Source organism: Alternaria burnsii, assembly GCF_013036055.1.
Source record: "Alternaria burnsii strain CBS107.38 chromosome Unknown 740, whole genome shotgun sequence".
NCBI classification, from domain to species: domain Eukaryota; kingdom Fungi; phylum Ascomycota; class Dothideomycetes; order Pleosporales; family Pleosporaceae; genus Alternaria; species Alternaria burnsii.
Window position 1 is genome coordinate 1,147,577 of NW_024066112.1, and position 20,327 is coordinate 1,167,903.

At 51.8% G+C, this 20,327-nt stretch overlaps 9 protein-coding genes across 9 annotated transcripts; 6 read left to right on the forward strand and 3 right to left on the reverse strand.

Moving 5' to 3' along the window:
- Positions 1-518: 518 nt before the first annotated feature.
- On the forward strand, positions 519-2,346 carry GT037_005239 (phosphomevalonate kinase; the record flags this gene model as incomplete). The annotated part of the gene is made up of 2 exons (XM_038930286.1): positions 519-796; positions 1,218-2,346. The coding sequence occupies 2 exons, from the start codon at positions 519-521 to the stop codon at positions 2,344-2,346; spliced, it is 1,407 nt and encodes a 468-aa protein (XP_038787236.1).
- Positions 2,347-2,937: 591 nt separating this feature from the next.
- Positions 2,938-3,649, reverse strand: GT037_005240 (60s ribosomal protein l35; the record flags this gene model as incomplete). Its single annotated transcript, XM_038930287.1, has 5 exons — positions 2,938-3,079; positions 3,132-3,284; positions 3,342-3,406; positions 3,468-3,482; positions 3,647-3,649. The coding sequence occupies 5 exons, from the start codon at positions 3,647-3,649 to the stop codon at positions 2,938-2,940; spliced, it is 378 nt and encodes a 125-aa protein (XP_038787237.1).
- A 250-nt stretch (positions 3,650-3,899) lies between these two features.
- On the forward strand, positions 3,900-4,650 carry GT037_005241 (v-snare-domain-containing protein; the record flags this gene model as incomplete). The annotated part of the gene is made up of 2 exons (XM_038930288.1): positions 3,900-3,962; positions 4,033-4,650. 2 exons carry the CDS (start codon positions 3,900-3,902, stop codon positions 4,648-4,650), a joined length of 681 nt encoding a protein of 226 aa, XP_038787238.1.
- Positions 4,651-4,867: 217 nt separating this feature from the next.
- GT037_005242 (mitochondrial atpase complex subunit atp10) lies at positions 4,868-5,818 on the reverse strand (the record flags this gene model as incomplete). The annotated part of the gene is made up of 1 exon (XM_038930289.1): positions 4,868-5,818. The coding sequence occupies one exon, from the start codon at positions 5,816-5,818 to the stop codon at positions 4,868-4,870; it is 951 nt and encodes a 316-aa protein (XP_038787239.1).
- A 387-nt stretch (positions 5,819-6,205) lies between these two features.
- Positions 6,206-8,539, forward strand: GT037_005243 (dna polymerase; the record flags this gene model as incomplete). The annotated part of the gene is made up of 1 exon (XM_038930290.1): positions 6,206-8,539. One exon carries the CDS (start codon positions 6,206-6,208, stop codon positions 8,537-8,539), a length of 2,334 nt encoding a protein of 777 aa, XP_038787240.1.
- Positions 8,540-8,617: 78 nt separating this feature from the next.
- Positions 8,618-10,750, reverse strand: GT037_005244 (mfs general substrate transporter; the record flags this gene model as incomplete). The annotated part of the gene is made up of 3 exons (XM_038930291.1): positions 8,618-9,977; positions 10,031-10,346; positions 10,408-10,750. The coding sequence occupies 3 exons, from the start codon at positions 10,748-10,750 to the stop codon at positions 8,618-8,620; spliced, it is 2,019 nt and encodes a 672-aa protein (XP_038787241.1).
- A 1,237-nt stretch (positions 10,751-11,987) lies between these two features.
- GT037_005245 (ump1-domain-containing protein) lies at positions 11,988-14,000 on the forward strand (the record flags this gene model as incomplete). Its single annotated transcript, XM_038930292.1, has 5 exons — positions 11,988-12,173; positions 12,222-12,436; positions 12,484-13,173; positions 13,417-13,477; positions 13,536-14,000. The coding sequence occupies 5 exons, from the start codon at positions 11,988-11,990 to the stop codon at positions 13,998-14,000; spliced, it is 1,617 nt and encodes a 538-aa protein (XP_038787242.1).
- A 784-nt stretch (positions 14,001-14,784) lies between these two features.
- On the forward strand, positions 14,785-15,885 carry GT037_005246 (uncharacterized protein; the record flags this gene model as incomplete). Its single annotated transcript, XM_038930293.1, has 3 exons — positions 14,785-15,319; positions 15,496-15,579; positions 15,728-15,885. The coding sequence occupies 3 exons, from the start codon at positions 14,785-14,787 to the stop codon at positions 15,883-15,885; spliced, it is 777 nt and encodes a 258-aa protein (XP_038787243.1).
- A 658-nt stretch (positions 15,886-16,543) lies between these two features.
- On the forward strand, positions 16,544-20,217 carry GT037_005247 (uncharacterized protein; the record flags this gene model as incomplete). Its single annotated transcript, XM_038930294.1, has 4 exons — positions 16,544-17,817; positions 17,986-18,002; positions 18,192-18,328; positions 18,385-20,217. 4 exons carry the CDS (start codon positions 16,544-16,546, stop codon positions 20,215-20,217), a joined length of 3,261 nt encoding a protein of 1,086 aa, XP_038787244.1.
- Positions 20,218-20,327: the final 110 nt, after the last annotated feature.

Sequence of the window (20,327 nt, forward strand, 5' to 3'; positions counted from 1 at the left end):
CTGGAAACGTCGGTACCGGTACGATTCTGACACCGTGCCGTCCAGGACGCCCATCGAAGGCCGGATGAGTCAGACAGAACGACGAGAAGAACACGGCTGCACCCCGCATGGATCTGGCCTGCTGCAGGTTTTGACTAGCAGCTGATGGCTTAAATCCGCAGGTCCGGTCCCAGAGGATCAATTGGCGTGCCCGACGGAGGCGAAAGCTGCATGTGAATTGCGGCGCAGTGTATGTGCGCACGTGATTGACTTATCATCGTGATGCCCATCATAATTCTGGCTGTGGTTGGTGTCCTGGAAGAAACGGTGTATAGGTCACAGCTGCAAGAAGTTCGTGGCAGAAGCTCAGCGACCCACAGCGCCTGCAGTTCTTAGTTACGCTGCACACCCCCGCAGGACCACCATCCTCAGCTCCCTCCAACCAACATTGCGCGAATATTGCTGCCTGCTATCAAATTATCAATCCAACTAATCCAGGTCCCGCTACATCCTATCCCACCAACTGCTCCACTTCCAGCATGTCCTCATCGGACGCGCCGTTGAGCCCGAAGGCCGTTTCTTGTCCGGCAAAGGTACTAGTTGCGGGTGGCTACCTCGTACTTGACCGGGAATATACAGGCCTGGTATTCGGTTTAGACGCGAGGATTCACACCGTTGTCGAACCTATCAAAACGAGGTCCGGTGTGACGATCAATGAGATCCTTGTGACAAGTCCTCAGTTCCGTGAGGCAATCTGGGAGTATGGATACCGGTCGCAGAGTGAAGACGGAGGCATTACAATCACACAATTGAGCGTGTAAGTGCATCCCTCCCTTCACCAAACATGTTCTTCAAGTGTGCTGTCACTTTGTTTCATTGGCTCTCTTTTCTTTTCTTTTTTCTCGGCATACACTCAACATGCCTCCTTGCATCTCTACCTAATTGGGCAATGCGCTTTTCATGAGCCTGCAACCACATCCTCTGTCAACAGCTGTTGCAAAACAAGGCTACAATCATGACTATGCCTGTAATTACAAGCGCCTGTATCAATACTCGACTGAAGCTTTGGTCGTGTGCCCTTTCCCTACTTCCATCGTGCTCTGGCGTCTTCTAATTCACTCTCTCTGTTGCATCACTGTGCAAAATTGTCTACCGCTACAGTAGATACGACTCAGTCATGGTCACCGAGATAATCCTCTTCGGTCCGGTAGACAAGACACGACTAACCACCATCTTAGCGGCCATGAGCAATCTATCGCCAGATCTCGCAACCCATTCATAGAAACCGCTCTAACATATGCATTAACATATATCCACGCCCTTCTCCCAAAGACTCTCATCCAACCTTCCAGCATCCGGATTCTAGCTGATCAAGCTTATTACTCCAACCCAGGCGTCACCCGTAGCTCCAACCAAATCTCCCAGCCGCACAAAATTTCTCGTTTCCAGGACTTCAACGTGAGCCTGAAGGAGGCGCATAAGACGGGACTGGGAAGTAGCGCAGCACTGGTCACAAGTTTTACGGCAGCAGTACTAGGATTCTACCTTCCAAGAGAACTGTTCGACGTACGAACAGAAAAGGGCCAAACTATCCTCCACAATCTTGCTCAAGCCTCTCACTCACATGCTCAAGGCAAAGTCGGAAGCGGTTTTGACATCGCCTCTGCCGTCTTCGGATCATGCCTATACAAGCGTTTCTCGCCGTCCCTCCTGGGTAACCTACCTCAGCCTAGCAGTCCAGGTTTCGCAACACAGTTGCGTTCCTTAGTCGAAGGGCCGACATGGGACACTGAGATACAGAAAGCTGCTATCAAGATGCCCGAGGGTCTGCGACTGGTCATGTGCGACGTCGACTGCGGAAGTGAAACACCGGGTATGGTCAAAAAAGTCCTCGCCTGGAGATCACAGAAACCAGAAGAAGCGGAGAAGATCTGGAAAGAGCTACAAAGCGGCAATGAGGCCCTAGCTGCTGAGCTTACGCGTCTGGCGACAGAGGTAAAAGGCGACAATGCATCGAAACATGACACCCTGAGGAAGATCATCGATGGCAACCGCGCTCTGATTCGCGACATGGGCGAGAAGTCAGGGGTGCCTATTGAGCCGCCTCAGCAAACACGTCTGCTAGACTATTGCTCGAAACTCGACGGTGTTGTCGGCGGCGTCGTACCCGGCGCTGGTGGTTTCGATGCTATTGTCTTACTTGTGGAGGACAAAGAGGCCATCATCGGATCGCTCAAGACTTCTCTTGCGGAGTACAAAGACCTTGAGGCAATTGGCAGGGTCGGTGTTATAGGTGTAAGGGAAGAAATGGTGGGCGTTAAAGAGGAAGAACTGAGTCTGTACAAGGAGTGGGAGGCGGCTTCTTGAAGAGTACAAGAGTGTGGAGAGGTCTTATGTCGTATGAGAAGGTGTTGTGATTGAGATTATTGGCTGAGGAATGTGGTTGATATGTATGTCTGCCAGGCGAGCATCGTCCTCTTAGTTTAAGCGCAAAAGTTTTGTCAATAGAGGTATCGCATATATCCACTAATACGGCAAAGACTAAATGCATAGCCAGCGCGTTAGAAAAACAGTGACCTAGCGCTAGCAAAATTGGTCAATTCGTAAGGGTTACATTACCCAGGCTGCATGCTTTCAGTAGGTCATAATTCGTACTTCAGGCGCATCGGACGTTGCTCATGGAATCGTGGAAACAAGGTAGATTCCTTTCACAAATCATGAGGTATCATTCCGTGCTTGTCTGAACTTTTTATTCATAGATCTTGACATGGACGCCAACCCATTTCCGTTAAAGATCGCCCTGTCCGTCCATTCCCATCTGCTATCCCACCTTCCTGGCCCCGTTGGAGTATGGTACTAAGGGTACACTGGTGAGTCGCTAGCTGGAAAAGCCCCGGCAATGCAATGCTTCATGAGAGACAAAGGAAGAAAAGAGGAAACACCTTCACGAAAGCACGCTTATGCCTTGACGGCGTACTTTCGCTGGGGGAAGTGTGTGTTCCTCTTCTTCTGCTTCTCAGTGACGAGCGAAGCCTCGTGCTTGGTGAGTCTTCGGCGGATGGCGCGGGTCTGCTTGGGGCGGAGGTCAAGAGGAGTGTACCTAGGCAATGTTAGAAACTTGTCCTGGAGCTTCCAAGTCGGCCTAAACGCACTTCTTGCCCTTGTAGAAGAGCCTGAGCTGAGCCCTCTGGTTGGCGTTGATGACAGTAAGGACCTTGGCGATTCCCTTGCGGACGTCATGAATGCGGGTGAGCTTGGTGTTGGAGCCACCGGTGACCTTGGCGGTCCTGAGCTGGATCAACTCCCTTTACATCCGTCAGCATTCCGTCTTCCCTGCCAGTGTTCCATGTTCGGCGACATACGACTTGAGGTCGGTGAGCTGGGACGCGAGCTCATCCTTGGACTTGTTCCACAGCTGGGCGGTCTTCTGCGGTGGTTGTGAGCACGAAATCGGACGGTGGTGTTTGCGCGAGCGACGGTGTACGTACGACCTTGGGAGTAGACTGGAGGCATCAAGTCAGCACATGTTCTCTCAATCGTGAAATCTCAAATCCTGCGCAGCACCACTAGCGGAGGGTGCAACAGCCTGACCCCTCTACTGTCGGCGGTCCAGGGTCTGCGCGACGCATTTCTCGTGCTGAACAGATAATTGAGAGCATAGACATACCATTTTGACTGTGTGTTAGTAGGACCGGGTGATGTGGATGGGGTCTCGCGTGTCGTCAACGAAATACTTTTGGTGTTGTCCACAGGTCGAATTCGACTGTGGCCGCTAAACTATTTACACTATCCCCGAGATGAACTAGCGCCTTGGCCGTGCATTGCGTAGCCCGCGCCAGGGCAGGTGCGACCCTCATCATGCCAGAAGTCCAAGGTCCATTGTTGCCGCCTCTGCCTGTAAAGATACCATACTACTCGAAATGTCTTCTACTGGAGGTGGATGGGCGCAACTGCGTCAGCAAGCGCGCACTCTTGAACAACAAGTGGGTTTCATTCACGGCTGCGACGGACTTGGTCGGCTTTCGCTGCAGCCCTGCTAACAAGGCATGGTAGACAGAGACGCTGTTCCACACATACTCGCAGTTCGGTTCGACGCCAAACATCCCCGCAAAGCCCTCAGAAGAAGAGTTGCGCGTCGAGACTAGGCTACAGGAGATTCTTGAGCAAAGAGATGGACTTGTCGGCCAGCTGTCACGGCTCCTCGACTCCGAATCGGCGCACGGTTCCTCGGCTGTGAAGCAGAACAATCTTGCCAGACATCGCGAAGTACTTTCAGATCACCGTCGCGAGCTCGCGCGCTTAAAGGCCACCCTCAACGATGCCCGTAATCGAGCAAACCTCCTCTCCAACGTACGATCGGACATCGATGCATACCGGTCTGCGAACCCAGAGCAGGCGGAGGCTGACTACATGCTTGACGAGAGAAATCGCATCGACAACTCGCACAACGTGGCCGACTCGGTTCTCAGCCAGGCATACGCTGTGCAAGAGAACTTCAGCCTGCAAAGGGAAACGTTGACAAGCATCAACCGGAGAATAGTGGGCGCAGCAAGTCAAGTGCCAGGCATCAACAGTTTAATTGGAAGGATTGGCACAAAGAAGCGCAGAGACGGCATCATACTGGGTAGCTTCATCGCGTTCTGCTTCTTGATGCTGCTATGGTTCAGGTAGGCTGGGGTTGCACATCTTCATTTTGGGCGTTCAAGCGGGCTGGATATCCTCATGACTTTCATTAGCATGCTATGCGCAAGGCGTCTTGGGCCTGTATGATTACAGTTATGTTTCCAGAGATTTTGGGTATCGTAGGAATTGAAGTCTTCCGTATGCTGTACAAAATATCGTTACATGTCGTCAATGTACCTCGCGAATATAGGCGTTGCAGAAAGCACTATCGGGCTTCAGAGACCATCTTCGCAAAACCCCGGTTCATGTCCTCCATCTCTGTCCCTTCCGCGTCCCCGCTACCCGCCCATCGAATCTTGCAGTCTTGGTCTACGAGATAGACATAGCCGACTCTGCCGTTTAATAATCCGATAGTCTCCCTTATCCTCTCACTAACACCTCTCTTTACAATAAAGTACTTTCCCCAATCCTCCTTTGCTTTAGAGGCCTTCAAGCGCCACTGGAACAAAGATATGATCATTGCTTTCATGCTGTTCTCTTCGATATTGATATCCACCATCTGCGCAACGCCCGGGTTTTGTGCAAGCATATCGTGCAGCCCAGCATTCGTTTGCTTTCCTGTGAATGTGTCCACCTGGCGTACTCCCCAATCTGAACTAAACACATTCACAACACTAATCTTGCCGTTGAGCACGTCTGTAGTGTCCTTGTCCTTTCCCTCCAGTGTATCTCCGTGAAAGTTGGGAAAGTACAGCGCAGCATCTTTCTTGAAGATTCTCGGGTTTGCCATGAATGTCTTTCCTGATCTGTACTTGCGGATATTCTTAAAGTCACGGAAGTAGTTCGTGCCCCACTTCTCCACAAGGTCTTTGCGCTTCTCGAGGTTCCGTTGCGACATACTCATGCCGGAGTAATCTTTTTTGGTCTTGGGATTGCTAGTGTTTTCGCCCGGTTGCGGAGGTCTGCTGAAACCGATGGGGCGGCCGAGAGGCTTCGGGATGAATATGTCTTCATCTTTGGGGTCGGGAGCGGGTGAGCCGGGGGTGGGCTTGGGAGCTGTTTCTTGCTGGCGCAGAGTATGTATCGAGGTGAATGGTCGAGTGGATGGTTGCCTTGCAGTTGAGGATATTGCAAGTCGACCCTGACACCTTACGCAGATCGACGAGACATCAAGGAACGTGCGTCGCAATGATGTTATTATCTGTGGTTGCAGCATTTTGGATGGGGAATATCTGTGTCCCGCCAAACTCGAGAAATGACGAGAGCAAGCCTCGAGCTAGTATCAATGCGGCCAAAGTGACACGTGCTTTCGCGTCAACTGACATCCCTGTACGCGCTGCTGCCTCGGTCATATTCCACAACTCTTTCACCTGCATGTTGCCAGGTAACCGCAAGTATGACGAACGGTGCTTGCGATCGATATACAGGGTTCTATATTGGGTAAATAGGTCTTCGCAGTCGTCCCTCTTGACCACCTCGCACCCACCACGCTCAACATTGAACGACTTCAAATGGAGCCGTGCCGTTGTCACTAACGACCCAGATTGAGTCAAAATCACTGCAGTCACAAAGACTCGACCACTGAACTACAGAATCCTCTACAATGTCAGACTCCGAGCTTGCAGCCAAGGAAGCCTACTTCAAAGAACACGAACTCATGGATACGTCCAACGATGCACAAAACACCCTGGACAACGGCGCGAATAAACTCGAACAAGCACTAAGAGAATCGAGATCCACAAGACCCACATCCCTCACAAGACAAACAAGTAGCTTTCTTGGACTGACACCAAGAGAGGCGTTCGAAGCGCATACAAAGAAACTACGCGAGATAGAGCGACAGGCGGGCCATAAGCCGATGCGCTCATCTACGGCGCCCGAATCAGAACGTATCAGAGGCTCACCAGCCACGAAACCACGCGGTAGGACAACGGCAACAGCTGCTGGACCGAAAACCAAGCTAAGAAGGGTATTGTCCTTACCTGAGACAGCTGACATAGATCTTACACCTTTCTACATTCGAGTAGGTGATGTTCCCCGAGAGTGCGGGAACAAGAGGAACCCTAAACCAGCAATCAACATCCAGCTGGATCCCGAGTACAAACAATATCTCAAAGGCAAAGTCGTATATTTCTACCCACCGAACGACGATATACTCACAACTCGGAGACGTCGTATACACAAAGTGATACAACTTGGAGCTGCTTGGGTCAAAACATGGAGAGAAGACATCACACACGTCATCGTGGATGATGACCAGTACACGTACATGAGCTTGTTGAAATATTTGAACATGTCAGGACTCCCCAAGGATATTGTACTAGTCAAGTACGAACCATATGTGCCGGAGTGTATACAATTCCGAGGGCTTCAAGACCCGAGCTGGCCACGGTTTGCTCCAAAAGGCGCGCCCAATAGCAGAGGACTCAAACAGCCGACGCTGCAACCAAATGCTTCGGCCGCTTCGCAGACGCCGCTACAGGTCAAATCGTCAACACGACAGACGACTGCATGCTTGCAGAATACTGATTCACACCCAGAAAAAGAACATGTCCCTGCTACCCAGATCACTGCAGATACAGCTCCAACTGGCTCTTTGGACGAAACTGTCAGAGATAGTTTTGTCATGCTATCTTCGAGCCCCAAGAAGGCTACGCAACCAAAGGCTATCGATAAATTCGACGATGATCTTTCTCGGGCTATACTAGAAGCCAAAGCCACAGCACACTTGCCGCTAAGGGATGAGGATACAGAGTCTCCAGCAGCAAGCGGCATCGAGGATGTGGAGGACTCAGATACAGACGAAGAGCCCGTGGCAACCACTCCCAAACTACCGAATAAGTTTAATTTCATCTCGAAAGCATCAGCTCTGCGTGAAAAGAAGCCCTTCAACCAAAACGTATTCCAGTGTATGGATCCGGGTGCTCAAGGCTATACGTCCCTGAACCCCAATGCCCGAACTATTGAAATCTTGGACCAGATGTGCAAATATTACGAGCAGATACAGGACACATGGCGGCCGATACGCTACCGCAAGTGCATAACTATATTGAAGAAGCAGAATACCAAGATCACCACTGCGAAACAAGCTGCAGCACTCCCTGGTATTGGTTTGCGACTGGCCGACAAGATTGAGGAGATTGCACTCACCGATCGTCTTCGCAGACTGGAAAGTACTCGAGATGACCCTCTTGATTCAGTTCTCCGATTGTTCCTTGGTGTCTATGGCGCTGGACTTGTTCAGGCTAACAGATGGATCCAAGCGGGTTATCGTACGCTCGACGATCTTCGAATCAAAGCGAAGCTTACCGAGAGCAACAAAGTCGGCGTAGAGCATTATGATGACTTCAACTCCAGGATACCACGCGCTGAGGTGGAAGCACACGGCGCCATCCTCGTCAAAGAATTGCAGAAGATCGATAGCAAGTTCAAAGCTACCATTATGGGTAGCTATCGCCGAGGCGCAAAAGACTCGGGCGATATCGATGTGATACTCACAAAACCCGGTACTTCGCTTGCCGCCATTCGGACAACGGTGTTCGAAGTCCTAGTCCCCCGTCTCTCCAAAATTGGATTTTTGAAAGCATCCCTAGCGACTTCTCGATCCAACGACCCTACAGGGTCAAAGTGGCATGGAGCTTCTTGCCTCCCTACCTCAGAGGTCTGGCGCAGGATGGACTTTCTCCTTGTACCGGAAGAGGAAATGGGAGCTGCGCTAATATACTTCACTGGCAATGACATTTTCAATCGCAGTATCCGACTGCTTGCACGCAAGAAGAGTATGAGGTTGAATCAAAAGGGACTGTACAAGGACGTTCATCGTGGAAGAAGGGGCGAGAAGCTGAACGAGGGTATCTTGGTCGAGGCTAGGAGCGAGAAAAAGATTTTCGAGGTGCTAGGTGTACCTTGGAGGGAGCCGCATGAGCGAATCTGCTAGGACTAGTAAGAGTAGTGACTGAGAGTCGTTCAAAAAGGTCTAGTAGGAGATAAAATACAGTCTATGTCTATCAATACCTTACACCGAGCTATCGACAGCCCCATACTGTTTCTTATTTGACGCTATCATGCTTGCATCGCCCTCCTGTAAATCTCCTCTTTCTTTCGCCGCCTCATCTGAGATATTGACATCTAGATCTTGCTTCTGCTCCACAACTCTTCCAGTGCAAAGTGAGAGCATGTAAAGACCATATAATACCTTGCCCATTTCCGCTGGGCGTGCCGGCTCTCCTTCTTTGCCCTTCGTTGCCGATTTCCCGATCCACACATTGCCCAGAAAGCAGGACGCAACGATGGCTGCGGCAACAAAAGGCAACACGGAGATCAAAGACCACATCACTGCCTTGGCAGCCGCATTCTGCACTTCTATCTTGACTGCTGCAGGAAGACTGCTCAAGAGCTCGAGGCTCGGTGGACCAGTGGCAGGTAACGAGATACCGTTCCCAGGGTTGATTCTCGTCAGAAAAGTGGAAAGCTTGTTTGAAAAGACCGATCCCATCATTGCAATACCAACTGTCTCCCCCAGAGGCACCATGAAGGAAAGCAGCGATTGCATGCTGGGAATACGCGTTGACCAGATACCTGCTGCGTGAAGGGCAATGGGCATGAAGCGTAATCCTGTCCCTGCGCCTGATACAGCGAGGAACACTTTCACCAGTGTGATGTGGCGGATGGATATCGAGTAGGTGAGGAGTGCGAGACCGACCCCTTCAACAATGGAACCGATGAGCAAAGGGGAGAATGTTTGTCTTGGCCAACGGTTACATAGCAGGGCTGCAGTGTAGACACCGACACCTAGGCCAGGCGTATAGTAGAGGAGCTGTACACCAGCTTGGCTGGATGAGTACCCCTCGGCAAGCTGCCAGTAGTAGGACAGGAAGTAGAAAGCGGAGACCATGGAGATACCAGCGGAGAAGTTGACAATCATAAGCAACGTTGTGTCCTTCTTGCGGAAGAGTGTGGAGGGAATCATGGGAACTTGACGAGGAAAGAATCTTGACATGGCGCGGTCAGGGCCTAGGAAGTACTCGTAGGCGAAGAAAGCAATGCACAGGACAATGCCGACGATGAGAGCGACAATGACCGGAACCGAGCTCCATGAGTACTGTGTTCCGCCCCATTGTATGGCGAGGATCACGCAGCCTACTCCAAAGATGAACATGATTACGCCGGGCCAATCGATGATGGCGAGACCGGAGATATAGCCCAAACGGCGCGATTCGCCTGGTGCGGTTGTGGCACGTCCTTGAGCGAGCTCTTTGCGCATGACGAAGAAGATGATGACCATGGCAATCACTGCAACGCCGATAGGGAGAACGAAGATGTACCGCCAACTCGCATCTGCGAGGTAGCCACCGATGACTGGGCCGACAGCATAACTGGTTCAACATGATCAGTACAGGTTCCTCAGTCGAATGGAGTGAGAACTTACCTGCATCCCATGATCAATGATAGGACTGAGGTACTTCTCGAATTTTCCGCCAGTGTTGACCCGTCAGACACAATGATACGACTCAAACTCACGATGCCAGCAGCGCCTAAGCCTTGCAAAGCACGGCCCGCAAGCAACATGCTCCAAGACTGGGCGGTAGCACAGATCACACTCCCTATCATGATCCAAAACATCTCAAACTGAAGCGCGAAGTGGCGACCGTAGATATCAGCTAGTTGTCCTGATGCAGGAATAAATGTGGTGAATGTGAGCGTGTAAGCTGCTACAATCCAGTTGAAGCTTCCGGACAGCTGATCTAAGGACGTATGTTAGCACGTAGGTATTTGAGGCTGAGGGGACGGACTGGAACGACGTACCGAAATGAGATGATATAAGTGGAATAGCCGGAGCAACGATGGTCACGTCCATCGCAGCCAGGAAGTTGGGTAACACAAGTCCTAGCATCAACTTTAACTGCCGCGTCCTTCTTCGGCGAGCTTCTATATTTTGCTGTGCTGCTTCTTCAGGTGTAAGGAAATTGATGTGGCTTCCTGTTGAGTCTTGAGATAGTCCATGGCCATGTCTATTCGGGTAATCTTGAAGCTCTTGTTCTGAGGCAGGCTCAGGTACTAGGTGGGAGTCATCTGTAGTTGGGATGGTCTTTTTGGCTTCACGTTCCCTGAGCTTTCTCCGGACAAGTTTGAAGAGATATATCGCCATGTTTGAGAATCGGAAAAAGACAGTGGAAAGACGAGTGCAGAGAGAATGAAAGCGGGTGATTTGAGTTCCTCCATCGTTCCAGACAGTGACGCCTTATATCTTGTGCTGTATTTGCAGATGCGGACAGCTCACCCAAATAGGACGATGCACAGCCAAGGGACATCTGTGGCTATGAATCGAATTCAAGGGTGTTGAAAGCCTCGTGTAGCTAATCTAGTGGGCCTTACACGGTATCTTAGCCACGAATGCTCTGGGTGTGACCAAGCGTTGAGGGAGATTCGACTATTCCTAGTTGGGTCACCCTCGCGGACCAATCGCAGCAATTCTTGCAGATGGATTCTTATTGCCGGTCCTGGGCTGAGTCGCGATTGGTACAAGACACAGCCTCGTTGGACGCCTGTTAGGCGCACGCAGCAGGTGTCACCCGTCGCATGATGAGCTTAAGCAAATTTGACAATGGTCAAGCTTTCCCAAGCTTTCGCTAACAGCATTCCACTCCTATTCGTTTAGCTCATATCTGCTGGCACTTGGTCTTTGTGATCGTAATTGAAACTTCTCAACTTTTATCGTCCCCCCAGAGCATTGCGAGACCTCGTAGTAGAGCCATTGATCTCGTTGCGCGCTTGCCAGGTCAACCATCATGAAGACGTACCTGTGCCCGAAAACTCGAACAGTTTTCAGCTGATCATCGACTGCGAGCTCAAGAAATGCAAGATTTGAGAGTAGTCTTGATCACCAAGGCTGTCGAAGATGTTTTTTGTGACTCCGTATAAATCGACGTGCGAAGACTCCTTGCAAGTTGCCTCGGATCGGAGATGGTCGAATTAAATTATACGTATTGCGGAACCTCTTGGGAAACTACCAGGAATTGCAAGGTTTATATAGATCTTAACGGCTCTGGAAAGGAACTTAATGATGGTGGAACGGATCTGGCACACCACTGAGGGTAAGGTGCGTGACGACGATGTGTGTCCGCCTTCGAAGCGCTGTTCCAATTACTACAAGGGATCTTGAAGAAAGATAGAGCTTTCTGTGTCCCAGTAGCTACATGAAGATGATTGTAAGTTTGACGGGTTCTGAGGTTGATGGTGGCGATGCCCGGGTGGGTCTCACCCTATGATAGATGGATCTGTGGACGCTTGGCCATGCATGACGCAACATCAATCGATCTCGGGAAGGGTCACCATCTCGAGCCACACCTCCGTGCCGCCCTACACCAAGTCCAACACGTCCAAGCATGAGACCCGTTATAGCGGTTCCGGCTACTGCTGCGCTCGTATATAGAGCGTACTCGCGAAAGTCACTGACCCCAATCGGACTTCTTGCAGCGTTCGCGACAGCAGTTGTACACGCGTTACATCCGTGGAGTGTATTCTTTGCTCTTCTTGCAGTTTTCTTCTTGGCTGGCAGTACCGTAACGAAGGTATGCTCTTTCGAAGAGTCCTGCAGAAGACGTCTAACACAAGGACAGGTCAAGCATGATATCAAAGCGAAATTGACACAGTCAGCGACAGGTGCATCTGGTGGAGAAGGCACTCGCAACCATGTTCAAGTTATTGCGAACTCCGGCGTAGCCTCGGTGCTAATATTGCTGCACCTCTGGCAGCTAAGGAAAGAAGGGAGATATGGTGACCAGGGTCTATGTTGGCATAGAGGCAGCGACACGCTGGTGATAGGTATCGTAGCGTAAGCGAATGCCCTCCATGTTCCCGCATATTGCTAACATAGTCTAGTAACTACGCTGCAGTCGCCGCAGACACTTTCTCCTCTGAACTCGGTATCCTATCAAAATCGAAGCCACGTCTTATAACAGCTCCGTGGCGCATCGTCCCGCCTGGTACAAATGGAGGGGTGACAGCGACTGGACTTGGTGCTGGGCTGCTCGGAGCTTTCATACTCTCAGCCACATCTACACTCTTTGTGCCCTTCTGCAAAGACTGGAGCTTCTCGCAAAAGACTGCATATACACTTGCTTTGACAGCTGCCGGTTTTGGTGGAACACTTCTCGACTCGCTCCTCGGTGCTCTTGTCCAAGCTAGCGTCATCGACGTGCATTCAGGCAAGGTGGTAGAAGGTGAAGGAGGCAGACGAGTTCTTGTACGCAGCAGTAATCCGCTCCACCTCTCGAAAGTGGGTCAGATACAAAGCAAAGTCAGCAGTCGTTCTGAAGGCTTGAATGGCACTACGAAGACGAGCGGCGTGAACACTGCAGCGTCGGTCAAGGCATCGGGGACAATGCTGAAGGCTGGAGCGAGCGGCAATGCAGTCGTGGACCCGCAGCATGAGAGTCGGAAAATCGAGGTTGGGAGCGATCTACTAGACAATAATGCTGTCAACATCCTCATGGCGGCTATGGTCAGTGTAGGAGCTATGATGGCTGCTTGCATAATCTGGGACCTGCCCCTTGACAGCATGGTCGGAATGTAGCTACTTGAAGTTGAAAGCAATCAAAAGGGAAACATGGCCTATGCTAGATAGTTCGCTCTCATGTTTGTGATGCGATCAAGTTTGGGGATTGCCCATCTACTCGTATGCCAAGACGACGCTAGTGGGCGCGTCACTAGCAGCCTGGAGTGAGCTCCCATCCATCGATAACAACAATTCGACATCCCGCCTTCGAACGTCAACAATACTCCAGCGTATCAAGACCAATATCCGAGGTCCAGTCGCCGTATCGATCAACTCAAAACCGCTCCGCGTACTGTCAGCGCCACGTTGATCAAGATGGTAAGCTGCCAGCACCATAGCGCTCGTGTACATTGATATGTCCTAACATGCACCCCAGTCTCTCCGCTTCGTTCCTAACAAGGCGCACCCCACGCAAACCGCCCTCGAGACTTCGGCACCCTCTGCTCCGGGTGTCCACGACACGCTGCGATCTCGCCTCGCCCAGACTTCCATAGCACCTACCGCATCGTCGTCGTCGGCAGCACCCGTCGCTCTTCAGTCTGCCCACCCACTCGAGGCTCGTCTTACCCAATGGCGAGACACCCAAGACCGCCTGAAGATGGAAATGCTGAGGCGACAGTTTGGCATCGCAGAGCCAGTGCGCAGGGGTATGGAGCTCAAGATCGCTGAGGCAGGCGAGTGGAGGCCGGCAACCCTGGGCGGAAGCAGTGGCGTTCACCGGGACATTCTGCAGGGACGAGATTGTGAAATTGGCTGGGAGGATGTCTTCACAGGCAGCGAGCTACGTGAGGTGCCAGACTTCCACACGGAGATTGAGCACAAGATGAAGATGAACTGGTAGGCTCGTACTCATGTGATGCTTGAGCAGTAGCATGGAGGATATTCCACATGCACACAAGCGACAGTTCAACTCGCAGTACGGACAGCTCACGATATGGACATGGCATGGTGGTGCAGGACCGAAACATGAATGAAATAATGAAATCTCCAACCACGGAACAAGTCTGGAGTGACTTTGCAAGCTTGTCATGTGCTAAACAATACTGCCAGATATGTCGGGACGAAACCCGGGTCCACTTTGATTACTGTGCATGTGGCGTAAAGTAGATGCATGCAGACCAATTATCGCCATGGGGAGATAGCATGCAGGGGCACGCGCTTGGGTAGCGAAAAGGCTGGCGCGTTACGGGCCCAGCAGAGTTGACAGTGACAGGAGAGGCACAAGACAGGTGGACGAGGGTGCGTGGTACCGATGGATGGTTACCAGCAAATTGCAAGCGGGCAGCATCATGGCCACGCGTTGAGGCGGTGTTCTCGGCTCAGTAGTGGCTCTTGGTGGAGCCGGCGGGTCGTTCTTGCCGCATTTGCGGATTGCGGAGAAGGAGAGCAAGGCGGCGACGGCGACCTTCCAATCGCGCACGGTCGCCCGACCTTCCATCACCCACGCATCAGAAGCCCAATACATCTCAACACCAACCTATTCTTCGCTGCCGTGCCCTCTGCAACGACGACGACGCTCACCGGAAGAAATCTCCCGTCGTGCATCCGTCATCCATTCGCTTGACCCTAATCAATCGCTCGCTCCTCCTATTGCCGCATAACATCGCGAGTGAAGCCGGCCAACCATGGCGTCTACAGCGGATCAAGCCCCCACGGCACCACAGAGCACTCCACAGCAAGCGGGCGCAGGGTCGCGACCACAGAGCAGGAGCGATCAAGGTCTGTCGTCAAGCCCGGTCGAGATGAGGACTCTCCAGGCGGCGGGCGTCGTGCCAGCCTCTGCGAACACGGGCACGCAGGTTGCAGAGACACCCGTTACAGCTCCGATAGCGACTTCCACACCACCTGCAGTCGAGACCAGCGCCTCTGAGAACGCGCCTGTCGCTGCTTCTCCGTCTGCGAAACCCGCACCTCCCGCTGCGTTAAATCGCGCAGAGACCGAGGCGATTGGGCCGTCGACGGATACACCAGCGGCAAACCCAGACAACACCAACGGCCCCGTGCTCGTGATAATGCTGCTCCTCACTAGTGGTGCGAGACATCCATACAAGATCGAGGAGAAGTACCTGAAGAAGCGCAACATCAACGTTGAGAACATGGACCCCTACAACATCAGTGTATACACGCTCAAGGAGCTGATATGGCGGGACTGGCGAGAAGGTACGCATGCGCATTTCTTCCTTGCTCTGCGCCCAAGTCGGGTCATGCTTGGCTGGGCAGTGGGGTGGCTGTGTCGCCAGCTTTCTCCATCTTGATCTGCATAATGCTTCGAGCGCAATCGCAACTTGACACGCACTTCCGTACCTCCTTTGGCAAACGCTAACTACTCTCTACAGAATGGGAGACTCGACCTACGTCGCCAGTCTCGATACGACTGATCCACTTTGGTCGCATGCTCGACGACAAATCGCCACTAAAAGGTAAGAACCTCTTCTCTATCAGCTCATGTCTTGGCGTGGCTTGTCCAACCGCTCGGCACACGCTTCCTACTGGCTGGGCCAGCTACGACGCGCAGCTTGCATAGGCCGACCCTTACGGGCTCATGGTGCAGCTACTGACAACGGACAGATTGCCGGTTCCAGACAGACTCCCCTAATGTGGTGCACATGACAGTTAAGCCACAAGAGATGGTCGACGACGAAGAAAACGCTAAGACCGGAAAGACTGGGAGCCGAAGAGATACCGAAGATGAGCCTACAGCTGGCTGCCGCTGCATCATCTTATAGTTATCGTATCCGTTGAAGCCCAAACTCCGGTTACCATGTTCTCTTCGAACGACATTCAGGGTCGGCAAAAGCATATACAGCGTGTAGCGAGGGATGGTGAATCGTGTTTCTGTTTGTCGCTTTTCTTTCAGCGCACTCCGAGAGTTACTCCTGGTTATCGTAATTGGCCGTTGTAGGCGGCTTTGGGTCGCGGCGTTCTCCTGAAGCGAATTGGGTATTTTCCTCGCTCAACACTTTCTAGTCTCTGTTTCTTTGCGTGCATATGGGGGTTTGCAGTAGTTGGGTCGAATCTGGAGCAGGTTCATTTCTTTGTCCATTGTATAAGTACATACATTGTAGGGATGGTATATTGCTGGATTAGGATTATTTTGGGGATAGACCGTATTGAATCTTTCAACCTTTTAACTTGGACGTCATGAAATAAAGAGCAGACCAACGTGGAATTAATGTCGACAGGGTGTGAGGTGCATCTTCGGTAGCGGCATTGTGTATAGGTGTTTGCAGAATTGGACCCTGCCCAGGCGATGGTTCCGAGGCAATGTTCCATGGCGTCATCGTTTGAGTCTAGCACTTGAAGTACCACAAGCTCCGATGGCTCTTCGCGTCACACCACGCAACGCACTTCACAACCAGACAACCCCATTCCAGATAGCTCAACATGGTGCTCGAGGACGTCGAAAACACAGCGCCAGAAAGCTTCTCAGATAACCCATATCCCTCGTCGGACGACCCATATGCATCCGCGTCGCCGCCATCCACAGGCGCTCGCTTCGACGCGAGCACCCTACCCCAGCCATTACCCATCATAGGCACTTTCATGGGCTTCTCCGATCGCGCTGTCCGCTTCAAGACGGAGACTACCCTCAAGTTTGCCGAGCGCAAAGTTGGCCGTCAACTAAACTCGGAGGAAGCACAGGCGCTCGCATACCACATATACCAGCTCGAGCAGACAAAAAGCTATTTCGCTGCCACGGGTGCAGCTGCAGGAACATACCAATGGTACAGGACCTGGGACAAGATGAAATACCCCTTCTATCAACCCAAGGTTGAGGACATTGATCGAAATAAATTTGGTCCCATCAAGGGCAATATGGCGCAGTTCGCACGACATACATGGCGATTCTCTTTATATGTGTTGGTGGCAGGACAGATGGGCAACATCATCGGCCAACTTCTTGCTCAGCCACTTGCTGCAGTTAACACATCAAACGATCCTAAACTGGAACAATTTGGACAGGAGTTGAAGGCTTCGTCACACGCCGAAGGACAGAGGACCGCACAACAAGGACGCGAGATTCAGGACAGGCGACGAGAGTTCCAGGAGCAGGTAAGGAATCGCGCGGGAGGTGGTCCTTCGCCACAGGCTAGGTGGGGTAAGCAACCCCAAGACAACGGCGATGGAGGGGACGACATGAGCCCGACTGCTGGAAACGAAACATGGGGGACTCAATCTGCAGGAACAGACACGTGGGAGAGTTTCTCGAACCATACATCGCAATCGACTTCACAACGCCAGCAGGGTCCGCCATCTACTGAAGCTTGGAATCGCCAACCATCTTCACGACCTCAGTCTGCACAGCCATCATCACTTCCTTTCGATGACGACGCTTCTCCTACCGGCGGCCTCTTCCAGGATGAAGTCAACAATCCGCAATCGCAGCCCCAGCCGCAAGCAAGGCCTGGGGAATCAAGCTGGGACCGTCTTAGACGCGGTGGTGCGCCAGCGCCCCTTCAAAAGCCACAGCAGCAGTCACGGAGAGTGGAGCCTGAGCGCAGGGAGCAAAGAGAAGGCTCCACGCTCGGGGATTCATACACATTTGTTGAGGGTGATGATGAGAGGGCTATGGAGAGGCAGCGCGCACAGCAAGAGTTTGATGCTAGATTAGAGCGGGAGCGCCAGGGACGCGACTTCAACGACGAAAACAAGAAGTGGTAAGGGGCGGCGATTGAAAAGTAAACATTCGCGAAATGTGAATAATCAACTGCGTATCCATCTCTCAATTCGTGCGAGTCATGAGCTTCGGGCCTTAGGTCTTGTCGCTACATAGGACGTACCGTGGTTGTACACCCGTGCTACCATCGCTTGCCCATATCTTCTAGGCTCCTCAGAGAAACAGGTGAGAGCACGAATGAAGACCGAATGAGCGCAACTTCATACGAATGCTCCTTCACCAGGACTCATCTCCCTAGTTTTGCCCTCTGTAACTTCTATCTCACCTCTCTTACCCGCTTCAACCTGCACCTCAACCTCTCGAAATAGCGTCAACTGTGACCAAGGTACGGTGTTACAAAAACATTCTAACCAGCCTCTCAGTCTTACTGGTACGCGATGAATGTCAGAGACTCACTTTCGCCAATCAGGCGCGAGCCTCCTCATAAAAGACGCTTGTCGAACGAGATACTACCCACCACAGGCACCGGATCGTCGAGGCGTGTTCGCATGGTGGGTCTTTCATTTCGGAATCCCCTCTTTCCAAAAAGGCTAAAACATATACACAGCAACGTACCAGTCAAGCTCAGCAGCTATCAGACGCGGAAAAGACCGACAGAGTTTTCGCTGACGAAGCGCATGTGGAGCTTTTGAAGCCAATGCCCTATTGGCATGCAAACCAAGGCCAAAAAGGAGGCCTGTCGCAACCACAGTTACACACTAACATAGACGACCCATTCGCTTCTTTTGATAGGAAGCTGGAAACTTTGGGTAACATATCTTGTGCCGTATCTGTGAAAGACCCGCAGTTACTTCTGCCAACAGACTACTGGCCACGTTCTAGCCCCGTGAGCTTACCTGACGGAACCAGGTACTGCTACGAGTGCAACGCAACCTCCGATGAGACAGAGGAGAGGACTCAATCACAGCTTTCTTGTGACAGCTGCGGCAAAGTCTTCTTCGACAAAGAACATACCAATACAAATAGTTCGTCAAGAGTTATTCCTGGTCGGCCGACGTTCTATGGTCCGAATTCTATGGATTCTGTACACGCTTTCGAGACTGCGAACCAAGCTACGGACCCTCGAAGGATCATGGAAGAGAATGGCCCTTCATTAGTTGCAGATGGTGAAATTGGCAATGACTCTTCTGGTCGAACGCATATGAACCTCTCCCGTCCTTGCGCACAGTTATCCTCCAGCAACTACTTATACGGCGTTGCCCTCCCACAGGTATCGGACAACGGCTACGAGCCTCCTAGCTATCAGCACTACGTCAACACAGCCTCCACAGCTGGCTTTTCCTCAGCTTTTACACCCAGTCCTGAGGCTGATACTCTCACTCAAGAAACTGAGGAACACGAAGTTCATACCCCAAAGATGGTGTCTAAAGCTCCAAAACGGACGTGTAAACCTCGTACGTCTGAATGTGAAGTGTCCAAGTTCCACAGATTCATGGATCTCACCCTAGAGCTACGTCGATCCATCTACGCCTTCGCGCTTCATACGGGTCGACCCATCAAACCGCATCTGTGCGACTACCCTGCTGATGACACTATTCAGTTTCACGATGACAACCAGTTTGATCATTTTGCAACCAGCGATCTTCTCGGTATCACTCGTGTCAACAAGGAGACCCGTGCCGAGGCCCTCCCCATCTTCTACTCTGTCAACACTTTTGAGGTCGGTCCGGACACTACGACTTATTTTGACCGCCTAGTTTATTTGGGTCGCTTTGACATGATCCGCCACGTCCGGTTCAGCATCGAGATGCGCAAAGAGAGTACATCACCCGGTCTCCTTCGCCGTATGCACCAGTACATAAAGGAAGCTGACGCATTCGAGAAGGGGCTGGCTCAACCTCCCGGCCGGCGTCTTTGGTCGCTCACGCGCCACCCGCAGTATACCTATGGCGGTATCCCAGAACTCAACACATTGATCGCGCTGACAAAGCTCACTTCTCCCTTAGCTGATAAAGACCAGGGCAGGAGCAAGGAAAACACCGCATCCCGCTCCAAGCTCGTCGTCCCTATTCTCAGCGCATCCGCTATGGCTTCTTTTGACCGCCTAAAGTGGTTCCCAGCCGTCATGTACGGTCTCGGCATCCAAATCCACTACGTTGGGAATATGCCATTCTCCTCTGTTTCCGGCAGCACGGTAGATATTACCTGGCACCAGCGATTCCAGAAGAAGGACTTTGGCGACGTCCCCGAGTACGTCAATCCGGTCGATAGTACCGGCCAGACGGCGGCTTACAAGCGTGCCGTTGAGTTAGATCCGGAGTTGGAAGAGAAGTCGAGACCTAGAGGGTGGGCTTATATGCGTACCACTTGTGTTGGTGGCAACTCCGGATGGTTCGATATCATGACTGAATGTGGAGGTATTGGATATGGTCCGCGATAGCCTCTTTTGCCGAGATTTCTACACTGGGTAGGAATTTCGATAACAAATAGAATTTGGAAATGAGCGATGTGTTCAATTCGACTTGAGTCTATCGAAAAGACATATGTATG